Genomic DNA, 12375 nt, shown 5'->3' with positions numbered 1-12375 from the left:
GAAATTTGGAAACGGCTCTTGTGACCTTTATTGTAGTAGAGTTTCAAAACGTGGTAACTCTTTGGTACTTTTCGTAGCTGTTCTTCAATATATCATGAAAAAATCTCCAAATTAACGTAACCGACTTACAGCTCGAAGGGTATTGATGTGCCTCTTACCAAAATATATAACTTGTGGCGAATTCAATGAAAATTATTAGTGCTACAGGCGAAAAAAGTGAGATTTTCAATCAAATACGCAGTTTCATTTGATTATTTCTTTTCATTATTTAAAAAATTCGATAACGAAGATATATCATTACAGTAAACTTTGAGCCAAAGATAATGAAAATCGGATTAGAAATGTAGAGGCTATGGAGCGCAATCTGCACAAATTATATATTTTTGTAAAGGGCACTTTGTAACTCGTCGTTTACGTCGATACATGATGTCGATTTTTGACAAACAACTGCGAAAAGTACCAAAAAAGAAGGGTATTGTTTTCGTTTTGAACGACTCAAAATTTGCCTATAAAATAATCTTTTAAAGATTTTCACTTTTCGTGTAAGCTATTGTAATTATAATATGTTTTACTATACTTTTATAAATATTCATGTAAAAAAAAGATTAATATCAATGAAGAAAACATGATTCATTTTTAAAGTTTAAAATGTATTAAGAATTTAGAATCATAAATACTATTTTGATATTTTTATACTACGTAAATATATGTAGGCATATTTTTGAAAAATTACCCTTCATTTTGAATCCATATTTATGGTCACCGTATGTATACCCCTATTGTAATAATTTAATTTAATTTAACAGTTGGCAACCCTCTTCACACACCTATATGTTCGAACTAAGAATGTCTAAACACTCTTGCGTTTGACACTTTAACTTGTGTTTAATTTCATTAAATTTAACTTTTCAAACAGTTGGTAACCCTGTCCAAATTTTTCTTTTAAAACTGCAACCTTATTAAATCCTTTCGTCTGACACCCGAAGTGTGAAAGATATTCCATTACCAATTCTCTTAGTTTAAGTAAAATTTTATTTTTCAAATAGGTGGCAACCCTCCTACGCTTATTTTTGAAAAAAAACTGTATTTTCACAGCCATTTCGATTAATACACTTATTTCAAATAATCCATTTCAATTAATTAAATTCAATTCTTAAACAGGTGGAAACCCTTGCAGAAAACCTCAATAATATTCTAAACGTTCAAACAAAATATTTATTAACATTCTTTCATATGACGTTCATATATAAATTTGATTTTTCAAACAGGTGGCAACCCTTTCCAAACTACAATCTTTTTAAGCCTGACATCCACACTGTAATACAAATTAAAAATAAATAATTCCATTTAGTCAACATAAAAAACCAACTCACTTTCGTATTTACATATATGTAGTACTAGATCGCCTTCACCCGCTTCGCTGAGTGTATGCAATTTTTGCGTGCTATCTTGAGTAAAATTTATTTCAAGAAAACTCAATTCAAAAACAGGAGGTTTATAACCCTCTTCAAAATATTTTCAAACTTAAACTTCCTTAAATTTCTTATATAGAGGGGGCGTGGAAACCGAAATTTTTCATACCGAATATCTCTGGATATGTTCATGGTAGAGTACTTGAACTTGGTGTGGAGATATATGAAATCAATCTTATACGCATGGAGAAAAATGGGCTATTTGAAAAGAGGGCGTGGCGCCGTACAAACGTATATATAATTCATCTGTACGTGTGTTTGTGAGTAAAATCCTCCTAAATGCTCGGACGGATATTAACGAAGTTTTTTGTGTGTTTTTGAGTAACTCTCTGGGTAGTGTAGATTCACAAATTCACCCGCCACTTGGCACTGGAGTTAAGTTATTACTAAAAATCTTATTGATGATCCACTTTGGCTAATATTCAAAATATGTGTTGGTAATGGTAAAGGCAATACTATTGCAAAAAAGAGCTGCCACGTGGCGCTGGAATCATTACCAATACGCGCCAAGTTAGAAAGGGTGCCGTGAATGTCAAAATAAATAAACCTGTTGCACCATTGAGAATATCGAATTTTTATGTGCTACGATTGGCCCAATGTATATATGTAAATATTGTTATGCCTTAAAGCTTCATTCGGAGACACCAGGGTTGAGTTGTGCAGGGGTAAATCTCAAATCACCACGTGAAACTTACTTTTAAGGTATTTCGTCTGAAATAAGTCTATGTATATTGGATTTCTGTAGAACAATTAAATTATACGCCTCCATGTCGAAATTGCCACCAACTATACTATAAATTTTTTTTTGGACAGATTTGCTATAGAACCGGATCATTGTTGCCGCCAGGGAGTGAAGAGAAAATGTTCTTTAAATTTATTTCTTTGTGAGATTAACCGTTGTATGAAATGTTACACAATTAGAGAATTTAAAGAACTTCATCACGGACGAAGTTCGCCGGGTCTGCAAGTATTATAATATTTCATTTAAACTAATTAAGTTGAATTTTTAAAAAGGCGGCAACCCGTGTAAATACTTCAATATTATTCAAAACTTTAAATATAAAGGTTTCTTAACAATATTTTGTTTAACAACCATATTTTAATTCTTCAGATGGCTTGCGTATAATTAATTTAAATTTTACTTTTCAAACAGGTGGCAACCTTTTTCGCAATATATTAAACTACAGCGTTTTTAAGCCTCTTGACATCCATTTTTTAATATAATTTTCAAATAAATAACTCCCTTCATTGAAGTTGAATTAGATTTTTTTAAAAGGTGGCAGCCCTTATCCATCAGTAGACAATGATTTTATATATCTCCATACCAAGTTGCAGTAATCTACCAAAAATATTTCCTGAGAAAAGCAGTATGAAAAATTCCGTTTGCATGGGAGGTGCCACGCCCTCGAGCCTAATCGAGATTAAATGTATCCTATATTTTAAGTTGGGATAAATAACAGCAGTGTACTGACATTTGCTGCCAAAAATTGGATCTGCTCACACAACCTCTTGGCTAAATCCTTATCCAATCGTCCTGAAATATACTATCGAGTAATGCAATTGCTTTAAAAAAATGGGAACCATTTTGAAATATGAGTGTTTTTTACTCTCTACAAAATAATTTATACAACCTCACATACGCGGTTTTGCATTTTGTTGATACGCGGTTTTGTATTTCAAAATGGTGCTCTTTTTTACAAAGCAATCGCATTTTTGGCAAGTGTATTTCAGTAGGAATTGATAAAGATTGAGCCAAGAGCTTGTGTGAGCAAATCCAATTTTTGGCAGCAAATGTCAGTTACGCGGTTTTGCCGAATTACGATACGCGGTTTTGTACTTTAAACGACGATATGCATAATTAGTAAAAATATTGTATGGACTAAAAATCTGACACATCTGTCCGATATGTCACGTCCGCTTTCATACTTTTGGTTTTAATTAAAGATTATTTAAAAATGTATTGCAAGATTTGATTACAAAAACATTCTCTAATTCGTTGTATAAATAAATAAAATTAATGAAGGATCATTTCCCTTTCCAATAAAAAAGGACTCATAGTATTCGGTTCAAGTTGTCAAAAGCTATATCCAAGATGAGCGCTGCCTTGCCCGAGGGCAAAGCTCTCTCAAGCCTTCTATACATTATATATTTATGTAATGGGCACGTGCGAAGTAAGAGCTCTTTCTACCCATCGCTGGTTTATACGGATTATTTTTAATACGGTTAATTTTTAATGATCCCATTATCGGAACTAAAAAAATTAGTATGGCACCACCCTTTCGGATAAAAAATCGAAAACGATTCACATGGTCCAAAGTTATGCGGTAAAATACATTAAAAAAAAAATAAAAAAATAAGAAGGCGAATTGATAACTCCATGCTTTTGTTGAAGTCGGTTATGAAGTATTAGATATAGCAAAAAAATTTAGTTTTTCATCGTTTTATACCTCTCTTTCTGTGGTAAGCATACGAAATAAATTGACTGTTCTCCTTTGTAAGAAAATTTATTAATCAACATCTAAAGCAGCCGTGCCCAGCGCAGGGTACTTGTCTACAGAATTCTACGAGCGCAGAGCACTTACATATGGAGTTCTGCCGGCGTTGGAAATGCTTGATCTAAAGCTTAGCAGCAAGTAGAGGGCAAGTAAAGGCAGTAAACCACAAATTTGTATGTTCCCTCTCTAGTGTAATTTTATTATATATGTAAATACATATGTACAAAAATTTTAAGTGAAAAACTTATTACAAGCAAAACATGTGTATATATTTAAATACATTTAAAAAAACTTGCGTACGCACTCAGAAATCGCACAACAGCTTTGCGAAACAGTATACGCAGCACAATCACCTAAATAATCCACTTTCGACACCCAACGCAAATGAGAGTTTGCACAAAATTTTGCAATAATAACTGCTTGACAGTTAACAATTTGTCATATTGTTGTGTACATTAAAGTTTTAAACTTTACTATGCCGGCCAAATGAATATGCACCACTTCATACATGCATACAAGCGTGTACTTGAGAGTGCTTAACAAACCAAATACATATGAATGCATTAATGTGAAAATTTATTTGATACTTACTCGCAACCGCCAGGCTGTTCACACTTGCCATGTGTGGGGTCGCAGCCGGGCCGGCAAATGGCTTCCTCACAATTTACGCCCTGCCAACCGGGTAGGCAAAGTTTCTGCCCCTCCGCACCGCAGGTGTAGTGGCCGAATTGATCGTCGCGCGGTCGACAGAAAGTCGTACATGTCGTGTTGTAGTACGTAACGGCACATTGCACTCTGACCCGATATGTAATGCGAGCATTCTTGCCAATGTGATCCAGCGTCTTCCATTCGGGTGACGGGAGGATCACGCCCGAAAATGCTGTTTCTTCAATTAACCTCTCCGAATCTATGATTTGATGAGACATTGTGTTGCATGGGCGAATGTTGTTAGCATGTTTTTGGTTGTTGGTTTTGTAGTTGTTAATTTTTGTGCAAACGGTTCGATTTCAATATATGTATATTGTGGTGGTTTTGTTTGGTGTTATTGTCGTTTGATTTTCGGTTGCAACGTTTACGATGGCGTTGATGGTTGCAAGGTTTTTTTTCCAAACAATAGTAGAGGTTTGTTGTTGATGCGATTTGTGGTTTTGTTTTTGTTTTTGCATTTCCGCGTGCAAATGTTATTGAAACAGTGTTGTTGTTGTTGTGACGAGTATTGTTTTGAAAGTCAACGTTTAGACGGTGGGCCGCGAAGACAACAAAAGTTCAAAATAGCAATTGTACCGCACGGTGTTTGAGACGCCCAGCAGGCAAACCACCAACGAGGCCACCAGCGAACCAACAGTCGAGCAAACAAGCGTATTGAAATGAGGCATATAACATTGGTTACAACAGCGGCGAGAACAACAACATGGAAAAGAAGAAAACAAAGAAACCCAAATAAATAAAAAACATTGAAACGAAATGTAATGAAATGTAGAAATTGTGTTAGTCCCAAGTCAACTGTCAGCAGTTCGTTGCTTAAGTCTTCCGTTTTTTTTTTGTTAAACTTTCTGTGTGTTTCGGTAGTTTTTGTATGAGTTTATTATTTGTTCTTTGCTACTTTTCGCATTTATACAGTCAGGTTTTATTTTTTTCATTTTTAGAGTAGCACATAAAGTTCGCCGTATTCGGTACATTTTGTAAAGTTTTATTGTTTGTAGCCGCTTGTTGTGGTCATTGTTGTTGTTAAGCCAATTTGAGAATTGTCACCAGCGCCCTCGGTGCGAGCGCTGAGTTAGATTGTCTAATTAAAACTCCCAAATGACGCGTCGAATTGCCACAATTCCACAACAAGAACAGCAACAATAAAAACAACAGTGCAACCGTAAGCAGCAGCACACTGCCATCAGCTGCAGTCCAGGCGAGGAGAGCTTGTGGCTTTTATTGCCGCCACGCCGTCACATTTACCAACACCAACAATTGCAATTTCGTCTCTTGACTTTAGCTATTTCGTTTGTTTTTGCCTTTGTTTTTTTTTTTTACTTTTCAAGCTTAAGTTCGTTTGTGATCGACCATTTAGTAGCTTGTTTTCGCAAGCTAATCGCGTTGTCAAGCAGGCGCTTGCCGTCATTGGTATGGTAGTGTTTTGCCTAGTGCTGGTGCTTTGGAGCCACTGGTGCCTTGGTGGCATTTAAATAGTTGCCGCATAATTACCTGGGTACGATGTGTTGTACATATCTAACGCCTGCAATATCAGCGTAAACGATTTCTGTAGGTGAAATGAAAAAAGAAAAAAAAAAATTAATTAAACTAAATAAACGTATAAACGAGATACGAAAGTACTAATATACAATTGTTTGCAAGTATGTACATATACTTATGTATATGTATGTCTGTATTTATATAAAAGAAACGCTAGTCGGTAGTACTGGGTTAAATGAGGTTAAATTATTTTGTCAATTTGTTGTTTGCTTCAGCTACATTTGCGTGTTTTCCTGACTATTTAGTGTAAAGTTTTTTTTTATTTTTTGCTGTTTTTTTATTGTTTGAACAGCAACAGTAGCCAATTGCCAGTGACGGTAATTGGCATTTACATAGATTCTGGTTTTTTAGAGAATTCCTTTCAACAGAGATGGTGACGCTCAATGTGAAGCTTACTTAAGTTTAGGAAAAGTATAGAAAATTCATTAAGGGGCATAGACAGTAGCTTCAGTAATACATTTGCATACATACCTATATACTAGGCCCGGCCGCAAGGGTGAAAGGGGGGATTTGGGGTTATAAACCCTTTGCGGAGGGAAATATGCACAAAAATTTGCCATCATTTAGTTTAAGACAATAATAGTAACAAATATTTTAAGATCTCAAATATTTAAGATCTCTTTACAGAGATAGTAGCCGAGAGATCTCGATTTAATTTAAACCAGGAAGGTTCTATCACCTTTAGTTTCTCTGCTAGAGCTACTAAAATATTGAAAAAACCGCGATTTTTTCACACCTTGACTTCTTTTTTTCAAAATCTGGAGCTGATGGAAACTTTATGCTTACGAATTCGTAATCAGCACAAAAAAATCAATCAGAAACAGCTTTAACATTCCCGTACCAATTTTTTTTTTATACTTTTGTTGAGCTGTGTTAAACAATAAAAAATTAGCAAAAATTCAGATTTCCCCCTTTTTTTAGAAATTTTTCCTTATGTAGTCTATAACACACTTCGCTACCCTATTTAGTGTTTTGCACTTTGTGAAAAATTTCATGAAAATGCTGAACTTTGGGGCCTTTCCAAACAAAATTGAAAGCACTATATATCATCTATATAATAAACAAGTAAAGAAGTATAAGTTCGGACGAAACCGAACTTTATCTACCCGGCGCAGGTATCGAATATCGTCATTTCAACTTTCTTTAAACTACATTTGCATGATAAGCACGGGGTTTCCCGATTTCAAACTTTTTCGATAATATGCTGACTTAGACTTAATGAAATAATTGAACCAAGTTTGGTAGAAATCTATAAAGTGGTTACCGAGATACACCTTGTAGCCATAAAGTGGGCGGTGCCACACCCAATTCCTAAAGGTCTATAGCAGTCTTATTTATTGTTAAGAGATTGTTGTAACTATTAACTTGGAGTAAATTAGCGTCCTCAGTTATTGAAATTCGGATGTCTGAAATTTACCGTTATACGGGAAGTGGGTGTAATTTTAGTTCGATTTGAATAATTTTCAACGAATTTCTTTCTTGTGCTAAGATTATTGAGTGCACCGAGTTTGGTGGAAATTGATAAAGCGGTCACCGAGATGCACATTTTTAGTCATAAGTGGGCGGCGCCACGCCTATTATCCAAAAACTTATAATATTATAATTTCCTGCTAAGTGGTTATTGCAATCATCGATTTTGAGTCAATTAGCTCCAGTAGTTACTAATTTATCGCAGTTTTCGTGTTTCTGTAAATTACCGTTATATGGGAGGTGGGCGTGGTTATTGCCCGATTTCAAAGATTTCTTAGCCAGGTCCTAGGAAAGGCTCACACTGAGTTTGGTACGGATTGGTGAAGCGGCTAATGAGATACAGCATTTTATCATAAGTGGGCGTGGTCGCGCCCATTTTCCAAAAATTTCTTATTAATACTATTTTCTACCAAAATTCTGCTTCACATGCTAATTTTCAACAATTTGGATCCAATATTTACTGAAACATCACAGTTTTTGCATTTTTCGAGAATACCGTTATATGGGAAGTGGGCGTGGTTACAGTCCGATTTCGCCTATTTGCACTGACGACCTACCTCGGTTAAAGGGAAATCCACGTACCGAATTTCGTTTGGATATCTCAATTTTTACTCGAGTTGTCGTGTACACGGACGGACGGACAGACGGACTAACAGACACGGCTTAATCGACTTCTCTTTCATTCTGATCATTTATGTGTACATTTCGTTTTGGCTGTTACAAACAACCGTTATGTGAACGAAATTATAATACCCTTGGGCACATGCACGCTCGGGTATAACAATGCTGAAAATGAAGATGAAAAATAAAATTTTCTCAAGTGTTTGAAAATTTTTATTACAGTGTGTGTTGGGACAAGTCGAAGCAACATGAGTTGGTTACTTCAACGGTTGCCGCTTGTGTAGTTTAAGTTTGATGGATTTCGCCGACCTAAACGGGTTAGATTGCCGAAACAACAGCCCTTGGTCGGGTAAAACCCGAGTCATTCCGGTACGTAGAATCGCATATAATAAATATCGCGAAATTTCTTTGGGACTCTATATGTTTTAGTGGTCCAATATTATGGGTCCAGATAAATGATTAACCCTTTACCACCCGACATACACACGCGTCACAGATTCCGTGAGCTTTATAACTCTAAGCTTCGCAATAACTTCCACCTTGTCTAGGCCTTGTCCTAACTACCGCGCAACGACTCTCAGTGTAGCGACTGCACTCAAAAGTATTAAATTTCGATGGCGACTTTCTCTCATCTGTTTAATGGATTAAATCTATTTTATCTGAAATTTAACGTGTTAGGAAATATTTCGAGAGTGGATTGGCTGCAAAAATCTTGGCCAGGATATTTTTAAATAATTATTCAAAAATTATTATTATTTTTTTAATTTTTCATCCATTTGTTTAATGAATAAATTACATATATACCAATCGAAAGCATAAATTACTAGCATTACCTACCTGTTCATACCTGGCCACCCGATAGGTAGGCCAGGAAAAAAATAGACAACCCAACGTGCTCACATTCTCTAGGCTTAATGCTTTAGGTTGCTTTAAGCCGGAACTCCATAGATCCGTTGTCATGCGCTTATGTGCATAAAAACGGAGCAACTCCATAGTGTGCGCTTACAAGCGTTTGACATTTGTCATTTCGACAAGTTGATGCATCATACATACACACTTTAATACATATTTATAAAGAAAATGCTTGCCAAGCCGCAAAAATTCTCTGCCAAGATATGTATAGGGATTTATATATACCCAAACATGTAGTGTAATCACCTTAAAGTTGGTGGTCTACGCAAGCAAATGCATGAATGTTGAGAAAATTCAACCTTGTGCGCATTCGAATTCATGTTCGAATTTTTTTCCGTTCTCTGCGTTTACGCGCTTACTTATGGAGTTCATCCCATAAGAACATGTGTATAAATACAACTCAACTGTGAAACGCACGCATACGTATACGCACGCATACGCTTGCCTATGGAGTTCCAGCTTCAGCGTGAAAACATTGACTGCATGATGGCGTTGCACTTGCAAAAACTGACCAACCTCGTTGTCGTGATAGTCGAAATCAGTGTTGCCGCCGCTCAAAGAACTTTCTAACCAAGATTTGACGAAAAAGTTACCAAATGTAAGGAAAAATAACCATTTTTTTTATTAGATTAACAACTCAGGTAATCACAAACTCTTTTATATAGTACGTATAGACAAATTTTACAAACCAAAGAAAATCAATTTTTATTTGCATTTTTGAAAAGTAAATCCTTTTAAGGCTGAAAATAAATGAAATACATTCATATATAAGTATATATATATAAATACATATTTTAGAAAATCAGGCTTCCCGTATTAGGTACATATTTATGTTAATATCTTTGTAACATTACCAGACTCTAAATGACGTTTTTAAATCAGTACATAGGTACACAGTTTCCAACTTCTTTGTAAGAATCAATGAAATACCTAATCAGCGTGAACAACCACATTGTAAATATTTTTTAATTAAGATTAAACAATTAAAAATTGGACTGCATTGAACTATATCGTCGCTCAGCGCGAAGTACCTCGTATACGCCAAACGCAGTACCGCGTATACGATGGTAACTAAATTTTACAAAAGCGCGAAAAACCGATTTTTTCAAAACTGTGGAATGGTATTTCCCTTGAACCTACTTGCTGTAAGATTATTATTATTAATCTTAACTTAAATTAATAAAGTAAGCAGTAATGGAAAAATTATTACCAAATCCCTTTTTTATTGTACATATGTGACGTGGTATAGGATTCCGCATATACGAGGTATTTATATATGTACTATCTGAGTATGTATTCATTTGAAGTAGTCTTTAGTCGACCATGTATATTCTGTATTCTATATATTATAAAACAAATACATACATATGTAAGTAATATTAATACAATGGCCCTAGTCATAGTCAAAATAAAGTCGACTTTAAAGTTAGTTGCAGCTTTTTGACATAATTTTCAATGGGATATCTGTCAAAAAAGCTGCAACTAACTTTAAAGTCGACTTTATTTTGACTATGACTACGGGCCAATGATTCTAAATATTCTCACTTGGTTTCACTGCTGGGGCTGCCACTGCTGCTGCTACTCTCCTCAACCTCGACAGGTGTTGCTGGCCTATGTCTTATAACGAACCTAATTGAAAAGTTTTTTGGAAATACATATTATGCAAAATAAAACCAAAATTTTGTATTTTTTCTCACTTATCCATAGAATTGAGCCCGTATAAATTAACTTGAAACACCAATTTTGCGCGGAATTCTAATCATTTTTTGCGGCTTTTTAATGACTCTCGTATTATTCAAATGTCATTTCAGGCACATACATATTATGTAGGTGTGTGCAAAGAACAAAGAAACGGTGTAACTGCGGGGCCGTTTCAAAAGCTTGGCGATTAATTCACCGCGATTTATTAAAGATACGACCCGACAAGAAATGACTCGTTACAATTATAACGTGTTGTCTCTTCTTATAGATTTACGTTCTTTGGACCCGATAATAGTTGCACCCTGGAACTTTTACGAGTTCTTTTGCATATGTAAACACATGGGCCCGTAGTCATAGTCAAAATAAAGTCGACTTTAAAGTTAGTTGCAGCTTTTTGACATAATTTTCAATGGGATATCTGTCAAAAAAGCTGCAACTAACTTTAAAGTCGACTTTATTTTGACTATGACTACGGGCCATGATTATTATCGGAATAAGTCGAATCTTGAGTTGCCATTTTAGTAGTAATAACTTTAGTTAAATAACCAATATTGAGCAGAATAAATGTATTTGTTTACACTATTTTTCAAAGATTTAATTATTGTATGTATACAAAAATTAGAAACTACAGTAAATGTTAAAAATAACCAAAATGGGAAAGATATTAACAACTTCACAGGCAAGAAAAAAATAACCAAAATTGGTTAAAAGTAACCAAAACGGCAACACTGGTCGAAATATAAACGCAACGAGTCTCCCAATTACTCGAGTCACCAGCAATAACTCCCCATAAACAGTTAATAGGTACAAAAAGAAAGTATAACCACTACTAAACAATTTGTAGGAAAGTAGAAAATCAATGGAAGTTTGCAGAATTGCAGAGTGTGAGTACGAAAATATATGTATGTGTACTTATCTATACAGAGACACTCATAAACATTGTGAGCAAAATATGTATTTCTAATTCAAAATAATTTTTGCGAATCTGCTTAAATCCCATTTACTTTGGATTTGCTACGTAGATCACTTTAAAAATTCGCATTCCACTTTTCTTGCCATAACAGCGACTTTGACCACCTCACAAGGCATGGCCATGGATACATAGACTTTATATTCTGTCAGCGCCTTCACTTTGGCAACGCGATCCCGCTCTGCGTGGTAAGCCGCCAGTTTGACTGGATTTAAATGAGAGTTTCCTGGCATCCTGCTGTGCAGCGTTGTTGAAATTTAATTGCTTTGGCTGTGCATAATCTTCGTGTGTAATTCATCGTCAGCAAAGCATCTTGATCCGGTCAATGCAGCACGCATTATGATTAGCTGTTAAACAAAAGCAATAATAACAATAGCAACAAAAAGTTGCCATGAATGGTAACTAATATACATCGTTCGAAAGAGAGGTGCACTGGATGTATGTATGTAACTTAACGAACACGCGGATGCGTGCTCGAAAAAATTAAAGT

The 12375-nt window shown here is 35.2% G+C and overlaps 1 protein-coding gene across 3 annotated transcripts in view; it reads right to left on the bottom strand.

Annotated features, from left to right (window-relative positions):
• Positions 1-12375, bottom strand: part of LOC118737496 (protein serrate) — a 158898-nt gene that overhangs the window by 56723 nt on the left and 89800 nt on the right. For all 3 annotated transcript variants that reach the window (XM_036468043.1, XM_036468045.1, XM_036468044.1), the window contains exons 5-6: positions 6164-6218; positions 4559-4874 (exon numbers count right to left, since the gene is read on the bottom strand). In XM_036468043.1, the coding sequence (XP_036323936.1) occupies positions 4559-4874; positions 6164-6218 (371 nt within the window). The remainder of the gene's footprint in view (positions 1-4558; positions 4875-6163; positions 6219-12375) is intronic.

This window comes from Rhagoletis pomonella, unplaced genomic scaffold (assembly GCF_013731165.1).
Source record: "Rhagoletis pomonella isolate Grant_MI unplaced genomic scaffold, Rhpom_1.0 Rhpom_scaffold_00004, whole genome shotgun sequence".
Lineage (NCBI taxonomy): Eukaryota > Metazoa > Arthropoda > Insecta > Diptera > Tephritidae > Rhagoletis > Rhagoletis pomonella.
Note: the sequence above shows the minus strand (reverse complement) of the source record. Positions and strands in the feature narration are given on the sequence as shown.